We start from the raw sequence: 25,285 nt of genomic DNA, 5'->3' as shown, positions 1-25,285 counted from the left end.
TCTCAAACATTACATAAAACTTGTTCACCTGCAAAAGCACCGATGAAGCTTTGAAGCAACTTTAGTTTTGCAGTTTATGGTGATGGAGGGGGAGAGTAATGGGTTTGGAGGACCGGAAATTTCAATCAATTCAAATGAAATAGAAGCCACAATATAAACCTAAGCCCTAATTTGGTGTTTGCAGCTTTGTACCGTCAAAACCCTAAACCCTAATTGGGAATTGAAAATTCAAATTTTTAAAGATGCAATAGATAAGTTAATAATATGCATATATAAAGTTAAAAAGCACTGCTGGTTTTGATATATTAAATTATAAATATGAGGTAAGGTTATTTGAAGACGTAAAAAGATTTCGAATTTACAGACATTTACAAGGGTTGTTAGATCACAATCTTGTTCCTCAATTTTTTTGGACACTCTCTCTAGACCCTAACCCCACTTGTTTACCTGTCCTTGTCGTCCATATCTTTAACTTTCTAATACTTGTGGATTTTTATAAACGTCGGTAGATGATTTTCAGCGAATAAATATATATTCGTTATTTAACATTTTGATAAGGAAGGCTTCTAATAATTTTTAATTGATACATCACATTCAATTAATTCCATGATTTGATGGCTAGCCCAACATGTCACATGTTTAATTTTACCATATATACATATGTCATAACAGATATAAATATATATATTTTTTAAAAGAATATATATTCTTATTATTATCAAAAATTTTTATGCTAAAATATTTATTTATTTATTTTAAAATACATAAAAGGCCATAGATGACAAAATTGGCCTAAATAGTGTACAATATATAGTTATCATATTATGCTTGAATTCAAGACAATGAAGTTGTGATTTCCAGAACAAATGCATGTCAAATATATGATTTTTATGTTCAACAATTCTACTCTATTATTCAAAATATATTCCAAGTGATTACGCAAACACATAATAAAGAAAATTCAGTTATAAAATCCACAAGAGATCACAGGACTGTTAAGAAAAGGAATAATAATAAAAAAAAACACCATAGAAACAATCAGTGAAGAGATCATCCATACAATGTAGCTATGGAATCCTACCTGGGCCTAAAGTTGATCAACACATTCTAGGGGTTCATTACACAGGATCCAAAGAACTCGAGGCGACGTATTTCAAAAACCATATGTAACATATTGTACGATTTCTTTCGAAAAATATGGGCATACCACAAGAATCTGGTGAGAAGGGAATGAAATACCAAACTCAGATCAAAAGAGCCATGATACATGGTGTGCTGCTGCTGCGTTGTCGAACAATACACATATCATACATCTTACATCTTTTATCATTTCTCATTCTAAAACATCACAGGTTGGTAAGATAAATGCATTTCAAACAAAGCCGGAGAATACGCTGATTCAAGAACAATATACAAACAAAGTTACCTTCGTATAAATTACGACCCAAAATATGATTCAAATAGCTTGCTATTTTGTTTGCTCAAATTTCATTATAAGAAATGGTAACATATTTGAGAACAGAGTCCTTGACCAAAAGATGAAGCATTGGCACTCGGAAATTCCAAGGGTACTGCCAACTTCAAATTACCGAGGAAAGATACCTCCAATGAAATCAAGTCTTGAAAAAAAAAAGGAAAAATCATAACTGCATTGCTGCATCACCTCCCATCATCTGCATAAGCACGGAAAAAAACAATGTAAAACCATGATAGTTAATTTAACTTATAAGTTATAAGCTAATAATTATATATCTTAGAGGGTATTGAAATCAAGATCAATGTGTGATGATAAGGTGGATGTCTCAATTCTCAAATAGAGGGAAGTAAAACCAAAATCACACTTTCAGTCTTCATTTCGGTTGAGGTGAGGTGTCCTAGAAAATAACTTTTCTTAAATGATGACAACACGCCCTTTGTTTCAATTATGTTTCACACTGAATTGGCTCTTGTATAAAGTTGGGAAAGCCGTACTTTGGGCGGCCATTCCCTAGGATACTATTTTCAATAAACAAATGACGAAAAAAAGAAAAACAAAGTCATCTAGATTTCATAATGTGGTCAAGTCATTTAAATCAAACCATTCATTTTGATGCATACCAGGAGGGAGAACTCCATATTAATTCAACATGGTGAGTTACAGGTTATTAGGAAGAAACTCTTAAAATTATTCATGCAAGCAGTCACTTTATTTTTCCCCTCAAATACACATCCCTAGAAATTTTCTAAAATTTTAATCTTAGCTTTTTGCAAATCCTAAAAATAATCAAATCAAGAAGCCTAATGCTCCATAGTCCATATTGCTAGCAATAATGATGGTCAAGTTGCACAAATGGGGTACAATAAGCAAGAGTATTAAACATTTTGTATTTATCAATTAGCCATTCATTAAGCAAAAAAAAAATTAACTTTAACTTAAAAAATGAAGAATGCCAGTGGCACAAATCAAAACCTCAGTATAGATGAAAATATAACTTACCTTGAAAAAGTCACCAAACATGCCTTGGAGGCCACTTCTCCGTTGCACACCATAGAACTTCTCTGCAATTTCATCCAATAACTGCAGTACTACGACAAATCCTTTCTTTAGTGAATATTGTAAAATCCAGATTTCTAAGCAGGTTAAAAAATTACCAATTACTCTTAGGTCAAATGATAAGCAATAGTCAGACCATCAGATCAGAAGATTTAATATGCTGCAAAATATAGTTGTTTTAGTAATGCAAGTTCTCTTAGTTTATGAAGGCATTGCGAGTAGATTCTGAAAATGTCTGGCACATGAATCAGCAGAAACTAGAAAGTAATGTAGTGGAAATCATACTTTGGTTATAAAGATAGGTGTAGCTTTGATGTTATAGGTTTAGTCCTAGCATACTCATCCAAAGATGAAAAAAGTCAAAAAACTTGTTGACAAAGAGCACTTGCTCTGTTAGTCATTCTTAGTTAACAAAGTACTTACCTCCTCAAATAGAGGTTCCCGGTCTATACTTGACTTGTACTTCTGTCTTAATATTCTGAAAAGCGGCAACGCATCTCTTTCCAACCTAAATAATTTGAAACAAGAACCATCTATGATAATTGTTGGTTCACAAAAAAATTGCAGAAAAATGCAGAAATGTTCACAAAATTATGCTTTATGAGAGCAAAACATTATCCTTTTCACGTTTGTCAAAGAATAACATACAAAACACCAGGACCATAGATCATGAAGCATATGGTCAGTTATCAGTATGATTATCTTATCTATTTAAAATGTGGGCTTAAATTGTTCATCATTCCACTGAAGGCCAACAAGAAGGGAAAGTTTAAGTAGAGTCCAATGTGGACTTCACCCCATCTATTAAGGGAATAGCTAAGTGCCATTTGTAAGGTTGCTGAATCGGTAAAAATCCAAAGGATATGAAAGAGAATATTTTCTGTAATTGCCAAAAGTTAACTAAAGCAAGTTTAAACCTATCCAATTTTATCTACTTAGGAAAAGGAATGTATCTTTTAAAGATGACCAAGTCTTCTGAAAAGTCATTCTATAAATTCATCACTTACAACTCTGAGTTAAGCAGAAGGCAATAACAGTGCCCATACTCCAACAGTGCCACATATCTGCTACAGTTTTCACAGTAGGAGAGATATAATTGATTTTGAGACAGGAATAGGCATGAACATGCAACTAGATCAGGGAATTAAATGGTTATTGGCAGAAATACTACCACTATATAAGGAAGTAATAACTTCTAATATCACTTTAAAATTCAGTTTCATGCTACATGGCTAACTAAATTTGTTTTAACACATAACATGATTAAGCAGACATGTTCCATTCAGTACTCAATGTTATAAAACTACTGCAGGAGAAGTGCAAAAGGAAGCAAAATCCATACGTCCGTAAGAGATAAACAATTAACTGAATCAGGTCCGAGACAGGAAATTCAATATTCTTGGAGCGTGACTGTTTTTTGAGCTCATCCATGATATAGTTTGCGTCAAGCAGATTTCCCTGAGATAAGTACCTATGAAGCAACATATGCAGAATAAGTGATTCAAACTAACAGGGGTAAACCACACAAAAATGTTCAGACTAGACATCTCCAACACAGGCATTTCAAAGTTCAGACGGATTACTTGCACACATTGTATGAACTTTCACAAAGCTGATTTTCCTTGCTTCGATCAGTACAAGATAAATTAAACATTCCCTTAAAAAAGGTGATTTCTACTGCAAAAGAAACTCATTTTTGGCAAGTAACGAAAACTGCTTTCTGTAAACCCTACCATGAGCTTATCATGGATGTTTGATGAACAAGATGTCAAAAACTGAGGCTGATGATACTTAAGCATAGACACTTACATAAGAATTGCACGTGCAATAGCTATATCATCTTCCCCGGGATAGCACTGCCATATAAACAAAGAAAGAAATGCATTCATAGTTATTTGCAGGCATGGAACTTAGTTATGTCATAAATCAGCTGTTTAAATTGATGCCTACTTATTGAAGGCAATGCTGAAATTTGGAAGAGATCAAAGTTAAAGGCAAGTGTTTTTAATCATATAACAAAGTACCAAACAAACAACTTATCAGGCATACTCCATTCAAATTTCCTTGCTGACCTCTAACAGAACAAGGTGACAAAGTCTAGAAAGTAGTAAGCAGCAATTTCAAAAAGGAAAACACTTTTCCCAGTTTTCTTAAAAATTATAAAGGATAGTCAATAAAATTAAATAGGTTACTGTTTCCTAAACGAAATTTTCAAGCAAGACAAAAGCATCTAACCTTGCCCATAAAATTCATTAGTATATCAACAAACTTCCCAGGGTTGTTTCCACGAACAAAGTGAGCAGAGACCTTAGCCATGTCCTGCAGAGCAGTTTGCAAGTTTGACTAATTAGTTGCCAAAGAGTAAAATGATTAAAGCAACAGATCCAGACAAAAATAACTCATAGTTGTTTTAGAGGATACATTATAAGGTATGAGATAAAATCTTGTCAAATGCATGGTATCGCAACTACCATCTACATTAATAAGCCATTGGTTTGTGAAGTAAAATAACTGACGTGCATCATAAATAACATGACACTGATTCTGAGTAAATGGTATAAATAAAAATATGCTATGATGTATCAACAATAGCCTACAACTGACGATGGAAAGCAACTTGAAGACTCGCATAAATACATAGAGACCAAAAACAACTTCCTCTTTTATATTGCAGGTAGTCAATCAATGCATTTATTATCCAAGAAGTCCTTGCCAAGCCATGATGAGACAATGTTACAAGTAAATTCCAATGGCAAAGATATCATATCTAGCATCATCCATGACGAGCATAAGGACTATCTACCAACTTTAGTACTTCTCGTCCTCCATATATTAAATTCATTATGCCCATTGATATAATAATTAGCCAATCATGAATACAAAAAAAAAAAAAATTATCTGTGGCTGCAGAAGAATAGTTTTTCCACATCTAAGCATTGCACTCTGAAAGGAAAATTGTGAATTGGGTAATGAAAAGGATCTGCTGCAAATGGAAGTAGTAATAAGCATACCAGCTCAGGAGATTCTGAATATATGTACTCAGCCAACATATCATGCAGTTCAGGACATCCACTTCTACCAGATCCAAACTCCATTGACCACCTAAGTAGTAAGTATGAGACTATTAGGAATACGAACGAACATTCAAACGATATATATATATATATATATATTTAGGGTGTGTGTGCACGTGTAGGTCCTGTAGAGATAAATGCAGATAAAAATAAGTACAATCAAAATCACTGGACAAGTAAACATAATAGACAGGAAATAGAATGAACTTTGACCTTTTATTATATGAATCCACAAAATTATAATAGAAAAAAAAATAAAAAATCAACAGAATACTATTTTACAAATTTAATCCAATTATTTTTGTCTATTCAAGCTGACAGAAGTCATCAATTGGAGTAACATTGTCACAAGAAATTTCAATAAGGTGGCTTTTACTTGATAATACCTCGTAACCTCAATGCAATTTTGAACTGAACTTCTTATTTCTCTCCAGGGCATCGTACTCAAATATATAACAACATCTATACACAGCAATAAATATGACAGACACACATATATCATTTCCTGTTTAGTTATTCACAAAACCAAATCATCAGTAGGTCCTCAAAACTAAACCTGCAAGTAATGTCTACACATTAAAGGACAAAACACATTAACTTATTTCTGCAAGAAGATAGGAAAGCATCATATAGACCTCGCTAATTTGAACGAGATTCATATAAAACAAATTCTTCAAACCATCACTTTGAAAGAGACTTGGTCATGGTCAAAAGAAACTGACTTGATCGCAGCCCTCAAGAAAGATGAGCAACCCTCCACACGAATTTTTGCGGCCACTAAGGCTTCTGAAAGCTTTTGCATGTCATCATCATCATCCAAGTGTTGCGGCACCGGAATCTTAGGGAAAGCCTCATATATCTTTCTGAGCCGACCTAAGTTGGATGTTCCAGTTAGTTTCATGAACATCAAAAAAAATTTAATAGTAAGAAAAGAAAAAAAATGCAACTTATCATTCAAAAACTACCAATTTTAGCAAGAAAACCAATAAATTTCTCAAGAGTCACATTGCTGAAGATAACATGAAGAAGCCATTTAATGTGTGTCCATAAGGTCATTAGTAGAGTACTAGTGTCACTCTGAGTAATTTTAGATCGTGATATTGGTTATTAGATGGAGAGAGTTCCATTGCTGACTCAAACAAAAACATCACCATTAAGAAATTGGCTGAAGATTTGCAATTTAGGGTTTATTTTGGGTATTTGCAAGTGAAAATTTGGGTATTATCATTATAAATAGCCAGTTTGTTCTACCAATCATAGATTGTCCTTAGCTTGGATATGATAGTGACCTTAAGCAACTCATGGGGTTGGATAGTGCATGACTATCTATGTCACATATAAGAATAGCAAGCAAAGTTCAAAGTGAAAGGCCACTTAACTACTCAAACATATTCCAGACAATCTCATGATATTAAAGCCTCAATCAAGAGCTTGGATGCCCGCATTCTATCAGAAAATTTGTTGCACTCATTAGCTAGGGGAAAAAAAATCATAAACCATCAAACAGGCATCACCAGAAACCCCATAAAATCACAAAAAATAGTATCATACAAGGTTGTCTAGATTTTACAAGTATTTTTAGCTCATATTCTTGTAAAAAGTCACGTCCACATACAAAAAAACAATAACATCCCTGATAACGTATGTGGATCATCTATATTATTTTAAAGGAGGAAAAAGGAATGCCTTTAGTTATGAACAAGCAATCCTCTTTTTTCCTTAAAAAAATCAAATGAGCATTAAACTACTCATAAACACAGAACTCATTTAACTAATATGGATTTGCATAGGAAAAAGAATTTAATGCCAATGCTCCAAGAATTTAACCAAAAGAAAGAAACCCGACCAAGAATTTCTTCACTGAAGGCAAAAGTTCCTTTCACCAATGTCTCCACAAAAATATTAGCTAGTTCGGAACCACAGGTAACCTGCAATGGTAGATGGAATATAAATCATGATTGACTTCTTAACAGGGAATTTTGGACAAAGCAACACAGAGAATCTAACATCTCATATTGGGTCCTTACACTAGCATATATATATATATTATCAAGCTTAATAATAAATTAATTTTATTAGCATGGGATTACTCAATGATTAAGTTTCTTGCTGCATTAACTTCTAAACTGAAACAATAGTGGGCTCATCACTTAACCAACAGCAAACCACGTAAAACATCAACACCTGTGACAGAAAAAAAAACTAACTAGAACGAAGAGAAGGCAACATTACCACAAAGTACAATCAACAGGGGCCTATCAATGCTCAAAAATATGCCTTTATGTGATAAGCGAAGGCTAAATTGTATAAACAGCACAGTGAAAGTAGAGAAAAACCTCTCGCAATGATTAAAACAATCAAACAATGTGAAATTAATTGACTCTGGAAATAATTCTGTCCATGCCAATTTAGAAGAAAATAGAAACAAAGAAAATAACCTGCCCATGATTCAATTGTATTAGAGCACCTGCTTCAAGAATATCCAATGCTTCAGAGTACCTCTGAGCAGCAGCATACCTATAATCACACATCAATATCATAAACAGCCAATATTTCCTCAAAAAATAAAGAACCAGAAACGAATTCTCTCCATACCTAGCACTATAAGTTTTGTACATCTGTTGAGCCTCATAGAAATTGCCATCATTCACCAATTTCTCCATTTTCTCTATAGGCTGATCAAAATTCAAACAAAAAAACAAGCTTTTCATATATAATTCCTCCTAAAGCTGCTAAAAAGAAAAGAAAAAAAAAACTAGAATTCTTTCAATCCTCAATTGATTTATCTCAAAAATGGTTCGAATTGCATGCCTTAAAATAGACAAAAACCGAACCCTAGATGAAGAAAAACACAAAACAATCGATCTGGAGAGAAAAGAACAAGGATCAAACCTCTTGCGGAGGGGGTAGAACCCCGCGTTTTGGCCCTCTCTCTCGACATCTCTTCTCTCGCGCTCTCACTTTTCGATCCCTCGCGCGATCACCGAGATGCGATTTACAGGGCCTGTTCCACCGAAAAGGGTTTATATCATGAGAATTTTTTTATTTTTTTATTTTATTTTAATGATAAAAACATTGTGAATATATTAAACCTATTTATTTATGTAAAAAATATAAATATATATTATTATTTATTTTTCATTGTTAAAAAGATTTTACTTATTCGTACAAAAAATCATAAATGGTGTTAAATAAATGAAAGTGTATTATTGATAGCGATGATAATTTACTATATTATTAATTCATAATAAAATTAGTTTAAACATGAATATTTATAAATTTCTTATGATAAGTATACTTTTAATCCTACCATTCTAAGTATATTATTAAATATTTAAAATAAATATATATATTATATAATATTATATAAACTAAGTGTACTATATATATATAACTATTTTAAAACTAATAAAATGAACCATCTAACCTAAATTTTTATTTTGAAAATATTGGAAATAGAAATAATTTAGTTTGAAATACATATCAAATCCCTTAAATTTTATATTATTAGATACTACAAATATAAATAAATATATCCAAAACTAAAAACTTTGTGTAATTTATTAATTTTAACTTTAATTCAACTATTGGCTTCCAAAAAATTCAATTCTCATGAAAGCCTTGGTGGAATATTTTTGGGTGAATTTTTATTCTATAATAATATAGCAAATAAAAAGGCTAAGTATAAAATTATAAATAGAACATGAAAATGGAATTAATAATATCATGCATTAAAAAAGAATGAATCTTGTTTATTTCATATCATGCATTTTTAGTTTTTGTCCATTTTATTTGCTTCTCTTATTGGGAAATTTCGGAAAAAATTTAACATCATGCAAATATTATATTGGCCATTCCATTGTTGCAAAATTCCCCGTTCACCCTATTTTGATATTTTATATAATTAAATATTTAATTATTTAAATAAATAAATAAATAAATAATATGTGAAAATTAAATATTTAAATAATCAAAAGTGAATTATTTAATAAAAATGTTTAATTATTATATATCATACTAGCGACACAAGGAGCATTATAAAAAAAGTTTTAGAGACGGTTTTAATAGCTTTAGCAACTTTTTTTCCCGTTTTAGAAGCAGTTATAACCGGCCAAAAAGATAAATCTTATTCATATTAATTTTTAAAAGTGATTATGACTACAACATATAAGATTGTAATTGCCTCAAAACTTAATAATTTTAAAACATATTCATACCAAATTTTAAAATATGTTCTCACATTTAGAGGCTATTATAATTGCATCTAAAATCTGGATTTCATTTAATCTTTTCCTCTACAAATCATAAAATAAACTCTAAACAGATCTTGAGAAATAATTATAAGTATTATAACTTCATTTTCTTTAATTTTCTCTGGTATATTTTACTTAAATATATCAGAAAAATAACTTAGCACCATCTTATTTACAACTATTACAATTTTTTTAAGTTGATATTATAAAAAAAAATTATTGTTGTTTTCCCTTGATCATTGTTTAACTTTCTTTTAATATTATAATCTTCAAGCCTCTTAATTCTCGAATCTTGAGTTATCTATATAAGAAAATAAACATAGTCAAATAAGGAACAATAATTATAATTAAAATTAAATAAAGAACTACAATCATCGCCTCTCACTTTACTTCTCTATCTAAACATATATATATCAAACTTAGCTTATTACCACAAAAAAAAAAAAACAAAAAACAAAGAAGTTTCAATTTTGCTCATCTTAAGCTAGTGCTAATTCCATGGTCACAAATTTAAGTTAAACAGTATATTGTGCTACAAAAATATTTGTGGTGAAGATGCCTATAAGAGGAACCATGCATTTTGAAGATATATATAAGATGCTAACATGGCAAGTTGTTCTCTCCCTTAAAGAGAGTCAACTTGTCAAACTTAACATTAACTATTCAAGGCAGGTTGAACCTCGTGCAGAGGCCAACCTTTTCCTTTCCTTCTGGTTTCACTGAGCATTATGATATAATAAATCCATACAAACAAATATTTATAGAGGACCACTTTTCTATGAAGTCCATTATCAATCATTGGATTTTGATCCAACGGCCAACAATGATGAACAGTTGTTAATACAATAATAAATAAAGTAATCACAGTTTATAACAGTACATCATATATTACTACTGTTCATCAATATCAGTGTTAGACCATGATCCAATGGCTGATAATTGGATGTCCATAGATAAGTTATCTATGGACGTCCATAAAAAATTATTTTGCCATATATATATATATATATATATCTTTGAAACATAAATTCAATTTCTTTGCACACATGTAGACTCTTTAAAACTAGATGCATGAAGTAAGAACAAATGCAAATCTGTTTGATAGACCTATTTGAAAACATATCCATGTTCATAGTTTCCCAAATTTTTAAAAAAACAATGAAAATGAATGTTATAAAGTAAATTATTCATACAAAACAAAACCCTTATATTTTATAAAAATAGTTTTAGAAACAATTTTGTTTAAAATACATATCAAAACCCTTAATTTTTATATTATTAAATACTTCAAATATAAACATATATTTTTTAATAAGAGTGTGTAATTGTGAGTATATATCCAAAACAAAAATACTAGTGTGATTTATTAATTTTAACTTCAATTCAACAATTGACTTCAAATTCAACTATTCTTATTTAATATTACCTTATCAAAAACTATTCTTAACGAATTTGTTAAATTTTAGATAATTTCAAAGCCTAGATATGTCTCTGGTTTACCCTAATATCTCATATAACCTTGGTGGAATTTTTTTATTCATTTCTTTATTAGAGTGAATTTTTATTCAATAATAATATTGCAAATGGAAAAGCTAGGTATAAATAGAACATGAAAATGGAATTAAGAATATCATGCATTAAAAAAGAATGAATATTGTTGTTCTTCGTATCATGCATTTTTAATTTGTCAATTTTTATTTGCTCCTTTTATTGAGTTAGTTTTTTTTTTTTTTACACTAAATGACAAGCATCCCAATTTAAGGCTAATAATCCGGGGGTGTGCGCTGATATGGAGCGCATCTGTGAGCTCAATAATATTATGCTCCCATCTTACATAAGTTTCAATTCAGTCTTCTCGGAAAGAGAACCACCCGGTATCAACAGGCCAAAAGTCATTGGTTATAGAGAAATTTTGGAAAGAATTTAACATCATGCAAATATTATATGCCCATTCCATTGTTGCAAAATTCCCTTCTAACCATATTTTGATTTTTTCTATAATTAAATATGTAATTAATTTAATAAATAAATAATGTGTGAAAATTTAAATATTTAAATAATACAAGGTGAATTATGTAATAAAATTGTTTAAGTTAAGTATTTAATTATTATATATCTTATTAGCAACACAGGAGTATAAATTTTCAGAGTTTTATTCATGTATATATATATATGCTAGCATACATGTCTTAATTAATATAACAATTAATTTTATTCTCCATGTGTTGCTTAAGAAAAAAAAAATGAACTGTGATATAAAGATTTATCCCTAGGAGATCATTCAAGCTATGTAACTGGTGCATCTTTATATTTGTCCATCTTTTTGATTTGGTGCTTGTCACCTTTATAGAAAAACAACCAATTAACATCAGCATGTAACAAATGACGGTTGAACAGTTCATATGACGATACACACATCTCACTTTCTCATTGTTCTACGATTTAGCAACACAGTATCATTGTTGAATTTCATAAACATAGAATCATTGTTAAATGAACAGTGCACAACTGTTTTATTTTAAATCTACAAAGAACGTCCGCAGTTGAGAACAATAATGATTGTGGAGAGAGACAAAGACATGAGTGGGATAATTAGGTTTAGCTTTAGGTTGAATAGTTTTGGTTTTTGCTTTTTATAAAGTTGCTTCTATTCAATGGTTGTGATTCAACAAATCACTGTGTATATTTGATTGAACGACTCATATGATAATATTGTCCATCATATTTTTCACTGTGTTATTAATATTATTTATAAGCACAATATCACTGTAGTTCCAATAAAAATAGAATTCAATAGTTGTGATTCAATAAATCACTACGTAAATTTAATTGAAAGGTTCAAATAACAATACCGTGCATCTTATGTTACTGTTGAATTTCGTAAATACAATATCACTATTGAATGAATAATGCACAACGGTCGGATTGAACAGTACACAACCGTTAAATTGAACATTCCACAATCATTGAATTTTCAATGATTGAATTTTAAATTTAGGAAACTTCCCAGGTGATTTATATATATATATATATATATACCAGTAAGCTTGTTTAAATTTTACATTATTCTTTGACATTCTTTTTGATAATTTTTTAAGAAGTAGAAAATAAATAAATAAAAAATTAGCAACTAAAATTTTTTATTTCGAGTCAAATATCAACAGTTGGCAAATGCAGTTGACACATGATAATCTGTTTAAAAGAAATTCCAAAGGAAATTTTAAAAAAAAATCAAATAAAAAAAAGTTAAAAATAATTCTAATTTCAATTTAAAAAAAACAAATACAAAAAAAAAACCAACTGATTTTTGGACGGGGAGAGGATAACATTTGAAAGATGAAAAGAAAGAGAACTGCCAGAGAGGGGAAAAACATAAAAGAGAGGACAACAAAGAAGTAGAAGGAAAAAACAAGAGGTTTTATTTGTTACCGCTTTCTGGTCAGTATATAATAAAAATGAGAATTGCTTATTCATGTAGTAATGTAGTATAGTCATTATTATGAAATATGGTTATCTTTAAGACTTAAAAACTAGGCGAAGAATTGAAGATCCAATTGACCAATATCAAAATGTAGAATTAAAACAATAGAAATGGAAGATCAAGAACAAGAAACCAAAATGTGGCAGAATTTACAGGTTTCAATTACAGCCTGTAGAGTTTATTTAAAATGCTTTAAGAACATCCGAGGTCGGCGAGAGCTTTCTTCTCATTCCTTCTTCCCGATCCCGTATGACATGTTGTAGATCCCTCGGCCCTGCTCCATATAACAGAAATTTGAGTATGAGGGCTGTTAAAGAACATAAAAGAAATGAGGTGGATGGGATTATAGAAACCGAAAGTGAATTACGATGAGGTAGAGGCTGGACACTGTCAGCGCAAGCGGAATCGCAACAGATGTGACCTTATCAAGAGGCCCTTTCAAGTAGGTGTGCTTGTGAATGTTCTGGAAATGCTGCTGGTGCTTCAGCAGTCTCTCGCGGGGAAGAAACGGCGTCTCTGTCATTCTGCAGTAAAATAATACGAGCTTGCCCATGGTTATCACACATAACATGGACTATGTCAAACACTGTTCTAATGGACTAGTTTTTATTATGATTTATGAATATGGTTTATAAATAGCACACTAGATGTGTTTCATTGGAAATGCTACTTCAGGACAAAATTTCACATATAGATTGCAGAAATCAAGTAAATAACGAAACACAAAGCTGACAATATGAATAAGAAATAAGTTTGGATTGAACACACTAGAAAGGGCTCAATTAAGCTTAGGCTAATCTTTGATGTGGAGCAAATATTTGTTAGGTTTACTAAAATACAGGAATCCAACATTTCCATATCATTGACAAATCAAATCCTTTGACGCATTAAAGTAAAAATTCATCAAGAACAAAACAAGCTAACAATATAAATAAAGTGAACACAGAAGTGGATCGGTAGAGAAAACAGCCCCTTAGCACATTTTCATTTTACTACATAGAGTGCTCAACACGTGTTTTTTAACCATCAGTTTGTACTTGAATAAAATCAAATATGAAGAGCACAAACCTGTAAAAGCCATAAAAGCCCTAAAAGCCAAATGTTGGAGAATATGTCTCAACTCGATAACATGACTATTTCTCTCTGAAATTCACTGGATAAAACCATGTATACATAGAGAAAGACTAAAGTTTGGACCTTTATATCGATTATAACAGTAGTTACTTTATCTAAGTAAATTTCCAAACAAAGAACAGGTTCCTTCGATTCTTAGAAATGCAAACAAAAACACACTAACCATCATTCCAGCCTTTAACCGTACAAAAATTTGATGATGATGCACAATAACAATATATATATCTCAGATACTAAACTCATGCCATCATTTTCTTTCTACTTTAAAACATCAATTTGTTCCTCTAATTTCAAAAATTGCAAAGAGCAGTAGATTAACCATCAAAGATTTTGGTTTTTAAGAGAATGTATAATAAATCAGAACAAACAATCACGTAATTCCACACATAGAAAAACCATTTCAATTTTTCTTAGCAATATACTAGATTTCAAGATTAAACGGAATAAGCTTAGCATAATTCACAAAGAGACAAATGCATTGGTTTCCCAGACTTGTGATCCACTCTTGTTCCTTCCCTACAATTAAAAATCCAAAACAAATACATGCATGGAATTCACAACAAACTATTAATAGCTGAAAAACTTGGAACAAAAAAATGATCATAAAGTTGAATATACTAGATTTTTCTTAGCAATATACTAGATTTCAAGATTAAATGGAATAAGCTAAGCATAATTCACAGAGAGACAAACGCATTGGTTTCCCAGACTTGTGATCCACTCTTGTTCCTTCTCTACAATTAAAAATCCAAAACAAATAGATGCATGGAATTCACAACAAATTATTAATAGCTGAAAAACTTGGAACAAAAAAATGATCATAAAGTTGAATATACTAGATTTTTCTTAGCAATATACTAGATTTCAAGATTAAACGGAATAAAGCTTAGCATAATTCACAAAGAGACAAATGCATTGGTTTCCCAGACTTGTGATCCACTCTTGTTCCTTCCCTACAATTAAAAAAATCCAAAACAAATACATGCATGGAATTCACAACAAACTATTAATAGCTGAAAAAAACTTGGAACAAAAAATGATCATAAAGTTGAATATACTAGATTTTTCTTAGCAATATACTAGATTTCAAGATTAAATGGAATAAGCTAAGCATAATTCACAGAGAGACAAACGCATTGGTTTCCCAGACTTGTGATCCACTCTTGTTCCTTCTCTACAATTAAAAAAATCCAAAACAAATAGATGCATGGAATTCACAACAAATTATTAATAGCTGAAAAACTTGGAACAAAAAAATGATCATAAAGTTGAATATACTAGATTTTTCTTAGCAATATACTAGATTTCAAGATTAAACGGAATAAGCTTAGCATAATTCACAAAGAGACAAATGCATTGGTTTCCCAGACTTGTGATCCACTCTTGTTCCTTCCCTACAATTAAAAATCCAAAACAAATACATGCATGGAATTCACAACAAACTATTAATAGCTGAAAAACTTGGAACAAAAAAATGATCACAAAGTTGAATATACTAGATTTTTCTTAGCAAAATGCTAGATTTCAAAATTAAATGGAATAAGCTAAACATAATCCACAGAGAGACAAAAGCATTGGTTTCCCAGATTTGTGAGCCACTCTTGTTCCTTCTCTACAATTAAAAATCCAAAACAAAGAGATGAATGGAATTCACAACAAATGATCAATAACTGAAGAACTTGGAACAAAAAATGATCCTAAAATCGAATATACTAGATTTTTCTTAGCAATATACTAAATTTCAAGATTAAATGGAATAAGCTAAGCATAATTCACAGAGAGACAAACGCATTGGTTTCCCAGACTTGTGATCCACTCTTGTTCCTTCTCTACAATTAAAAATCCAAAACAAATAGATGAATGGAATTCACAACAAATGATCAACAGCTGAAGAACTTGGAACAAAAAGATAATCCTAAAATGGAATATACTAGATTTCAAGATTAAATGGGATAAGCTAAGCACAATCCACAGAGAGACAAACGCATTGGTTTTTGTGATCCACTCTTGCTCCTTGTCTAAAATTAAAAATCAACAATAAACAGCCGAATGGAATTCACAACAAACGATCAATAGCTGAAGAACTTGGAACAAAAAAAATTATCCTAAAATCGAATAACAGCTTATAAATATCAAATATGACATCAAATTAATCAAAAAAAATCAGGAAACTAGATCGCATACAGGGACGATATCCAATTGGGAATCAAGCAACGAAGAGTAGTACCTGAAAGGAAGAACTCGATCGCCGCTGTGATTAGGGTTAGGGTTTGCAGCTTCGAACACCAACCTTGAGATCTATTCGCTAGACTTAGCTTTGGGTTTGCACGCGCTAATCACGTGACTAAACGTTCAGGTCCTCCTGCTGAAGTTGCGGACTAAGAAATTTTTTTTTTTTTTAATTTTTTAATTTTTGTTATTAAAATTGTGACTTAAATAATAAATAAGAACTGTCTCTTAAAATTTATATTTTTATGATTATAATTTATAAAAATCAACTGGTCAAATTAATCATTTTTGGTACATAAAAAATTATTTTACAGTGTTTTCCTGGTGTTATTAATATGTTTTGTATTTTTTTAAAAAAATGTATTTGTAAAATTTGGAATATAGTAGCTTTAGAAGGACACATGCACTGTTCAAAAAATTTATTTCATAATTATTCAAGCATAATAACTTAATATACGAATATAATGTATTGTTTATTAAAGTATGTTAAAAATAATTAATTATATTTTTGTATTTATTTATATTTTCAGTTCAATACTTTTTTTTTTCTATCCACTAAGGAAACCAATTTTTTCCCTTAATCTACTTCTTGTCATCTATACTACATAGCTTGAAAAAAACTAAGATAACATTTTACTTTTGATGATATACATTTCACATTCAATTTTGTTACATCAACCCAATGCAGTCCTTGATTACACACATAAATGAATCCATTTTCACTTTTAGAACTCATTTCTTCAAGAATGAATCAAAACATTTTTTTTTTATTACAAGATATATAGAAGTTTCACAAGACAAGATAATATAAAGAGGTGACCAAACATAGGAAGCTACAAAGAAAGATTTACTTTGTTACTAAACCAGAACCACAGGGGTAAATCAATTTCTTCACATAGTCCTTATCAAGTCATTTGTGAGTAGGAAAATTTGGTACCCTTCTGACTCATCTTCACTGCTGAAAGAAAAAATCATAATGACAGAAGGGCCTTTACAATAAACAGAATTCCTGTAATCTGTAAACTGGTTATCATGCACATGTAAAGATAATTTGCATGTCTCACCTGTTTTAGTAGCTCTTGTTTAAGTATCAACAAACTCACCATAAGTTAAGACAACTTCGAAATCATAAAATATCTAAAGATTTCCATCTGATAATATTGATGAATATATGCCTTGAAAAATCTTCACAGGGAGTAATCTAACAAAACATACAGTCAAATACATGGACATGGTCATTGTTCAAAATAAAAATGCAGATATTTCATTCAGTTTAACAAAACCTGGTCAATGGAAATAGGAACAAGTAACCAGACATAGGTAACACCATTAAATCAAAACACATGCAATTTGAACTCATGGTGATCAGTTGAATAGGCTGAACTGATGTTCAAACTTCTAAGAAATTCATATAGAGATCTTTGTCAAACAATGCAATGGTTTCTATCATGACTGGGTGAACCTGAATTGACTCAATTGGATAAACATCATCAAGTCAACTAATCAATTATCATGAAGTGGGTGTCCACGGAAATTAATTTCAAGCCGACTTGAAGTTTAGATTTTTAGATGAAAGATTTCCACATATACCATCAAGAAGTTTGAAATTATAAAATTAGACATGAAATTAGGAGTCTCTATGCATTTGCCGTGTTAAACAGATCACCAAATTTCTTAAAAATGAAATAGATAGTTACATACACCACCAGCATAAACGTCGTCAAGCCCACCGTTCACTCAGGAATTAGACATCTCCAACACGCCAAAAGGCATATCCCCAATCACCATAGCCTCTCATTAATGCAAGATACACTTCTCATCACAAATACCCAGCAAATTTTTATAAAATTTTACTGACTTTTATTAAAATTTCTAGAGAACATGAAGAATGAGTCAAGTCAACAAATCAACCTATCCTTGTTCCCTATTTATTAAATCTGCTTACATATAGCGTGCATTACCAATTCACTTCTCCGAAGACACTTGCGTGGAGCTCATCTCTTTGATCTCATGGCTTATCACTCATTGTTTTTTTCGTTTGTTATCCTTGTTATCTCAGCATTACCTCCTTGTTATGTCCAAAGTATAAGCTCAATTGAAACTGAAAGGATAGCCCTTCTCAGCATCAAAGCAAGCATTCAGCAGAGTAACAACCAAAACTTGTTTTTCTCTTCTTGGACTGGCCATGACTATTGCACATGGAAAGGAGTGAGCTGCAACCATGAATCCAAGCATGTCATCAAACTTGATCTCCACCAGTACCCTTCTGATCGCTATTATGATTATTCCGCGCCAGCAAGTAAGTTGAACTCTTCTCTGATTCAACTTCACCATTTAAAGCACTTGGATTTGAGCCTAAATAATTTCAATGACTCCCACATCCCAGACTTCATTGGTTCTCTTGCCAACCTTGAATACCTTAACCTCACTAATACAGGATTCATTGGAATCATTCCTTATGCCTTTGGAAACCTATCATGCTTGCAATATCTTGATCTTAGCTCAAGTTATTTGCCTATTCTACAAGCTAATGGCCTCCACTGGCTCTCTGGAATGAGTTCTTTACAGCATCTTGACATGAGTGGTGTGGACCTCTCAAAAGTCCATGGTTGGCTTCATGACATTAATATGCTCCCTTCTCTACTTGTTTTGAAACTCTCTGATGCTCAACTCCAACCTACTGATATTCATGATGCTACTCTGCTTCGTCATCTCAACTTCACATCTCTTCGCGTGCTTGATCTCTCTCAGAATCATGACCTGCACATCACTCTGCCTCAATGGTTGTTCAATCTCACTAGCCTTGTTTATCTTGATCTTTCTGCTTGTTTTCTCTATGGCAAGTTACCTGTCATTATTGGTAGCTTGAGTGGCTTGAGAGTCTTGAGCTTATCAGAGAACCATCTTGGTGGAGCATTTCCAGAGTCCTTGGGAAATCTTGGTAGCTTGGAGAGACTTGATTTGTCACAAAATGAACTCAATGGAAGCATTCCAGAATCTCTGAGCAATCTTACGAATTTATTGCACTTTGATTTGTCTTATAATAGGATTGGAAAGTTGCCCAAGAGCATAGGGAGGCTGCAGAAGTTGCAGAAGTTTAATTTGTCCAGTAACCAAGTTCAGGGATGGATGCCTGCAAGCATTGGTGATCTACAAAGCCTGCAATACTTGGATTTTTCAATGAATATGATCACTGGAGCAATTCCTGAATCCTTCGGCAATCTCACACTTTTGCAACATTTTGATGGGTCTGGAGGTAACAATCTCAGTGGCAAATTGCCCGAAGCTATAGGGAATCTTGTTCGCCTTCAGTTTCTAGATTTGTCCGAAAATTCGATAAGTAGAAAGTTACCGGAGAGTCTTGGAAATCTTAGCCAATTGCAGCAGTTCAAAATGCAGGGCAATGGCATCACGGGGGGATTACCAGAATCTATAGGCAAGCTCTCTAGCTTGGGGGAGCTTGATTTATCCAATAACAACATCAATGGAACATTGCCAAAAGGCATGGGAAACTTATGCAAGTTGCAGTGCTTGAATTTTGCTAGAAATTCTATCAGTGGAGGCATTGATGATCTTGTGGATGGATTGTCTAAATGCAGGGAGAACAAGAATGGTTCTGCTTCAAAAAGTAGAGAGGGTCTCAAAATATTGAGTCTGCTGGGCAACAAGCTGAATGGAACAATTCCAGAGCGCATAGGCCAATTATCTAAACTGAATGCACTGCATCTTGCTGCAAATTCTTTGGTGGGTGTCTTAACTGAATCTCATTTTGCTAATCTAGTAAACTTGGAAGTATTGCACTTCTCCTACAACTCGTTGCAATTGAATATAAGTGAGAATTGGAAGCCTCCTTTTGAATGCATTTTCATCGCCATGACTTCTTGCAAAGTAGGCCCCACTTTTCCCACTTGGCTTAAAACTCAAATGCGATTGAATCTTCTTTGCTTATCAAATGCTGGAGTTTCAGGTAATATCCCTGGATGGTTTTGGAATCTAAGTAACTTTCCTGGGTTTTTTCTGAATCTATCAAATAACAATTTGGAGGGGAGGCTACCAACTTCTTTGAAAAATCACCGTTTCAATATCATTGATTTGAGTTCAAACAAATTTGAAGGCCCATTACCTGAGCTTGATCCCACTGCATTGTTTGTCATCGATCTCAGTAACAACTCATTCTCTGGGTCTATTCCTTCTTACTTTGCAGCTGCTACACTCATTCAAGTTTTCTCTTTATCCGATAATCATATCAGTGGCAACATTCCATCGTTCTTCTGTAACCTTACTAGCATGACGTTGTTTGATGTGTCTAATAATGATATGTCTGGAGAACTTCCCAATTGCAGGAATTTAACATCAGCATTGGAAATTATTGATTTATCTGACAATAATTTTGTTGGCAAAATTCCAGATGGCCTTGTGTCTTTTACCAATCTCCGATCCTTACATTTGAGGAACAATGGCTTCTCTGGAAATCTCCCCTTGTCCTTGAAAATGGCCAACAAGTTGGTCATTCTTGACATTGGTGAAAACAAACTCTCAGGTAGCATACCAACGTGGATCGGAGATAGCCTTTCATCTTTAATAGTGCTTTGCTTGAGATCAAATTTATTTGAAGGCGTCATCCCAAAGCAATTATCAAAACTCTCTTCTCTTCAAATCCTCGACCTTGCACACAACAACCTATCAGGTTGCATTCCTCATTCTTTTGGAGATTTCAAAGCCATGGTAGTCACAAATTACAACAAATGGTGGTCTTTGTTCTTCCTTACAAGTAGAGGTAAGGCTTTCTCAGGACCAATTTCATGGACCAATACATTTATGCACTTGGAATCTCTCTTGATAAATGCAAAGGGCCTACAAATGGATTACTCCATGGTTCTATCACTAGTCACAATGATAGACTTATCAAAGAACAAGCTTTCCTGTGAGTTGCCTGAAGAACTGACCAAACTGCATGGGTTGCATTTCTTGAATCTTTCTCACAACCTTTTCACTGGAAAGATACCAGAAAGCATCAGTGACATGGAACAACTGGAGTCACTTGACCTATCAATCAATAACTTTTCTGGTGTCATTCCTCCAAGCATATCTGCTCTGAATTTTCTCAGTCATCTGAACTTGTCACACAATAAGTTGTCAGGGAAAATTCCATCAGGCAATCAACTTCAGACTTTAGATGCATCGGGTTTCTTTTACAATGATGGTCTTTGTGGATTTCCTCTAAGTGATTGCACTAATGAGACTCCTTCTCTTGGGTCTTTAGATGGAGGACATCAAGATGGAAACCGAGAATGGTTTGATAACTTGTGGCTTTATATAGGCCTTGCATCAGGATTCATTGTTGGCTTTTGGATGTTCATTTCGTTCATCATGATCAAAAAATCAAGAAGAATATCTTATTTCCAATCCATAGACAGGGTTAATGATTGGATTTACGTGAAGTTGGTGCTACAGTCCAAGAGACTGAAATTAATACTTACAAGGAGGAACTAAGGCCAGGTATGAGCTTTGTAATGACTGTCATCTTACTATATTGATGCATGTGTGCTAAATCTCAGTTCTACTTTACATTGTAACGCACATAGCTAAATAAGGCACACACACCTTATGATTTAAACTATTTTGTGAACTAAATTTTTATAGTAAAAAATGATACTGAAATTAAAATAATGAAGAAATGTTTACTTCTCATTAATGAAACAGTGATTTATGTTGATATTCTGCTTTTTTCAATCAAGAATTCATTTTTTGCAGACATGTTCACAAGGCAGCAATCCTCTGTTACATGTCCCTCTTTTTTGCTCTTGCTGCTACTCATTCACTCCATGGATGAGTACTAATCGAGGCTTCTATGTTGAGGCTTTAATAACCCTTTGGTTGATTGGAAGGATTGGAAGCATTGCTTAAGCCAATCTATTGAATTTACTAATAGCTCTCATGGATTTTAGATGCTAAAAAAGTTATCATGCCCATCCTAAAATTTGCTTGTGAATCAACTTTCATCTGTGTAATTTACCCAAATTTAACTTCATCTGCAGTTATGAGGTGTTTTCAAATCCAGGAGTCTACATTGAATGGAAACTTTCTAGCTAATGCTGTAAATTTAGATGTAAAAATTTGGCAAATGCATCTTATGAGAACTCAGTATTCTCCATGGAGAACATCAATCACTTTGGGTGGTTTCATTTTAAGTGCCAACCAGTAATCTAAAAAATTAAGACATTGACAATCATTAACTTTAGTATGAACCTTTAGGTAAATTCCACCATTGGTATGCATAAATAATCTTTTTAGCAGAAATTTGCGCATTCCTTTAAAGAATTGGTTTTTTAAACTATACTTCCAGAAATTAGTATTTGATTGTATGCTCCATAAAATATCAACTTTGATGTTTAACATTTAACAGAAAACTTTAATGAAAATATTTTATCATCATACGTTGATCTTATGATGTAGCCAAAGTAAACAACATACAACCAAAACACCAGTTTATGTATGAAGGTCATAAGATTTATGGTTTGAACTTCTTGGAGTGACTAGCTTTATGTGAAATTTTTTATTCTAATTGCAGAGGAAGAAGCAAATGTTGAAACAGGAACTGAAAGGTTTGATTCTAATGTATGCATTTAATCTGCATTCCATAAATACCTTCTTCATTTAGAATTCAGGATCAACGAAAGTTGTGTGTATGCATCTAACAAAAGAACACTGCAATGGAACATTATAAGCAAACTGAATTTATTATATGCTCAACCATTTGTATGCTTTGTATATAAACAAAACTGAAAATTAATCATAGAAATAATTTTAGCTATGACTTAGATAAAAAAGTGAAGATCAATGGTTCTCAGTACACAAGTAGGGTTGGACTCGAAATCTGTGGGAAATTTCAGTTATGTAATTTACACAAATCTCACTTGCTCATCTCATTGCTGAACTCCTTTTACACCCCTGATGTCAAACATTAAAAACACCCGATATTGTAAACATACAAACCAAATTTTTTTCTTCCAGAATGTTGAAAAATCCTAGTTGGACTTCATATTTTATCAATACCCAAGACCTTAAACTGAACCGTCACAATTGTTAATAAGGACACAACAAGATTCACACTACCTAAGTGAGGTAATTGCAACACTGATGTCATGGGAGTTAAGCAAAATGTAACCTTGCATGAATGATGGTAAAAGGAATAAGGTATGATTTACAACACTTACTCAAGATTACTGCACGGCACTTACATCACAAGATGTCAGCAAACAGGCAACCTTACTTTGAATGATACTACTTGGGTAAAAGCAAGGTATGGTTCATAACACCTAATGACCTAATCAAGCTCATTGCGCAACACTTGTATCATAAGATTTCAGAAAACATGCAACCTCGCCTTGAGTGGTACTAATTGGTAAAAGGAACTACAAATGATTCACAACACCAAATCAAGATCAGTGCACAAACACTTGCATCACAAGATTTCAGAGAATTTGCAACCTTACATAGAAGGATACTAAGTAGAAACAAGAACAAGATATGATTCAATAACACCTAACTCAGAGTGTTGCTCAATACTGTATCACAAGATTTCAACAAACATGTAAACATTGCGTTGGATCACTACCAATTGTCAAATATAACAAAACATGATGATGTTTACATCTTCCAATCAAATTGAAATCCACCATGCAGCATCCATAAATGATGAAAAGCTACTAACTTGCGCCCATTCCCAGAAAAGCAAACCATCATCAACAACAAAGCACGCCAGAAAATTCAAAAAAAGAAAAAAAAAAATCATAATATGAACTTCTAGGGAGCTGGTTCACCTCGCAGTTGCCGGAGCTGATCCACCCACCGTTCCTCAGCAATCTCACCAGCCCAATTCGGAACCACCCCCGGGAACACCACCCCTCTCATCGCCTCCAGTACCCTCGCCGCGTTCTCCTCCGTCAGAGGAGCACTCCTCCGGCTCTCATCCTCCCGGAACGCCCTCGAGATCGACGCCTCCCTCTCCCTATCCATCTCCTCCTCTTCATCCGATTCCCCATCTCCTCCTCCATTCAAGTCCAAACCCGCAACTCCACTCTGGGCGTAATGATGCAATAGATCGCTACCGTCTAGATATCCATTGTTGGGATCAGGGGCATTAGTTTGCAAGACGGAAGAGGATGGGTATTCATTCTCAAGATCTCCGCCATCGTCAGAGTCAGCGGAGATAGGATGGTAGTAGGCATCATCGACACTACCATCTGAGTCGACATCGGAGTCTGCGGAGGCACAAGGGTGGGTGATCTGGGACCATCGAAAGGAATCAAGGAAAAAGGAGAAATCTTACCTTGATGATAGCCATTGGAGGTCGCCGCCATCGGAGAAGACGACGCGAAGAAGAAGAAGAAGAAGAAGAAGAAGAAGAGTACCTGATGATTTGGATCTTGGAAAAGTTTAATACTGATTATTGTTTATTAATCCAAGTATTAAATTTTTAATTAGGATTTAATGTATTCGGATTTTCGGGTTTGGATTCGGATCCGGATCTTTTGTGGATCCGCAAAAGATCCGTTTGGACGTGGCCTTTTTATTACCA

The 25,285-nt window shown here is 32.8% G+C and overlaps 4 protein-coding genes across 7 annotated transcripts; 1 reads left to right on the top strand and 3 right to left on the bottom strand.

The window, feature by feature from the left end:
* Nucleotides 1-1,411: 1,411 nt before the first annotated feature.
* Nucleotides 1,412-8,636, bottom strand: LOC120265464 (Golgi to ER traffic protein 4 homolog). Of its 3 annotated transcripts, none has more exons than XM_039273390.1 (12): nt 8,500-8,636; nt 8,203-8,282; nt 8,046-8,124; nt 7,454-7,535; nt 6,330-6,480; nt 5,545-5,635; nt 4,769-4,852; nt 4,343-4,389; nt 3,876-4,004; nt 2,957-3,041; nt 2,477-2,557; nt 1,412-1,673 (listed from the first exon to the last, which is right to left on the bottom strand). In XM_039273390.1, the coding sequence occupies exons 2-12, from the start codon at nt 8,268-8,270 to the stop codon at nt 1,641-1,643; spliced, it is 930 nt and encodes a 309-aa protein (XP_039129324.1). In that variant the 5' UTR covers nt 8,271-8,282; nt 8,500-8,636; the 3' UTR covers nt 1,412-1,640. The 3 variants fall into 3 exon arrangements, with proteins under 3 accessions (XP_039129324.1, XP_039129322.1, XP_039129323.1); XM_039273388.1 differs by having other exon boundaries at nt 2,477-2,565; nt 8,500-8,612; XM_039273389.1 differs by having other exon boundaries at nt 3,900-4,004; nt 8,500-8,612.
* A 4,755-nt stretch (nt 8,637-13,391) lies between these two features.
* On the bottom strand, nt 13,392-16,833 carry LOC120265831. Of its 2 annotated transcripts, XM_039273807.1 has the most exons (3): nt 16,703-16,833; nt 13,709-13,865; nt 13,392-13,615 (listed from the first exon to the last, which is right to left on the bottom strand). In XM_039273807.1, the coding sequence occupies exons 2-3, from the start codon at nt 13,862-13,864 to the stop codon at nt 13,568-13,570; spliced, it is 204 nt and encodes a 67-aa protein (XP_039129741.1). In that variant the 5' UTR covers nt 13,865; nt 16,703-16,833; the 3' UTR covers nt 13,392-13,567. The 2 variants fall into 2 exon arrangements, with proteins under 2 accessions (XP_039129741.1, XP_039129742.1); XM_039273808.1 differs by lacking the exon at nt 16,703-16,833 and having other exon boundaries at nt 13,709-13,885.
* A 1,881-nt stretch (nt 16,834-18,714) lies between these two features.
* LOC120265304 (receptor-like protein EIX1) lies at nt 18,715-22,910 on the top strand. The gene is made up of 2 exons (XM_039273175.1): nt 18,715-22,203; nt 22,459-22,910. The coding sequence occupies exon 1, from the start codon at nt 18,715-18,717 to the stop codon at nt 22,195-22,197; it is 3,483 nt and encodes a 1,160-aa protein (XP_039129109.1). The 3' UTR covers nt 22,198-22,203; nt 22,459-22,910.
* Nucleotides 22,911-24,235: 1,325 nt separating this feature from the next.
* On the bottom strand, nt 24,236-25,147 carry LOC120265710. Its single transcript, XM_039273660.1, has 2 exons — nt 25,037-25,147; nt 24,236-24,968 (listed from the first exon to the last, which is right to left on the bottom strand). The coding sequence occupies exons 1-2, from the start codon at nt 25,065-25,067 to the stop codon at nt 24,511-24,513; spliced, it is 489 nt and encodes a 162-aa protein (XP_039129594.1). The 5' UTR covers nt 25,068-25,147; the 3' UTR covers nt 24,236-24,510.
* Nucleotides 25,148-25,285: the final 138 nt, after the last annotated feature.

Source organism: Dioscorea cayenensis, chromosome 7 (assembly GCF_009730915.1).
Source record: "Dioscorea cayenensis subsp. rotundata cultivar TDr96_F1 chromosome 7, TDr96_F1_v2_PseudoChromosome.rev07_lg8_w22 25.fasta, whole genome shotgun sequence".
Classification (NCBI taxonomy): domain Eukaryota; kingdom Viridiplantae; phylum Streptophyta; class Magnoliopsida; order Dioscoreales; family Dioscoreaceae; genus Dioscorea; species Dioscorea cayenensis.
This window is presented reverse-complemented; position numbering and strand designations above follow the sequence as displayed.

What these genes read in the sequence shown, in the direction of transcription:
- LOC120265464 (XM_039273390.1), bottom strand. Translation starts at nt 8,270, where the DNA reads ATGGAGAAATTGGTGAATGATGGCAATTTCTATGAGGCTCAACAGATG. An exon ending in TAATGAATTTTATGGGCAAG is followed by an intron (nt 4,390 to 4,768) that starts GTTAGATGCTTT and finishes TTTATATGGCAG; the next exon opens with TGCTATCCCGGGGAAGATGA. An exon ending in ATTGCACGTGCAATTCTTAT is followed by an intron (nt 4,005 to 4,342) that starts GTAAGTGTCTAT and finishes GTTGCTTCATAG; the next exon opens with GTACTTATCTCAGGGAAATC.
- LOC120265831 (XM_039273807.1), bottom strand. Translation starts at nt 13,864, where the DNA reads ATGACAGAGACGCCGTTTCTTCCCCGCGAGAGACTGCTGAAGCACCAG. An exon ending in TGTCCAGCCTCTACCTCATC is followed by an intron (nt 13,616 to 13,708) that starts GTAATTCACTTT and finishes TATATGGAGCAG; the next exon opens with GGCCGAGGGATCTACAACAT.
- LOC120265304 (XM_039273175.1), top strand. Translation starts at nt 18,715, where the DNA reads ATGGCTTATCACTCATTGTTTTTTTCGTTTGTTATCCTTGTTATCTCA.
- LOC120265710 (XM_039273660.1), bottom strand. Translation starts at nt 25,067, where the DNA reads ATGGCGGCGACCTCCAATGGCTATCATCAAG. An exon ending in CTCCAATGGCTATCATCAAG is followed by an intron (nt 24,969 to 25,036) that starts GTAAGATTTCTC and finishes GTGCCTCCGCAG; the next exon opens with ACTCCGATGTCGACTCAGAT.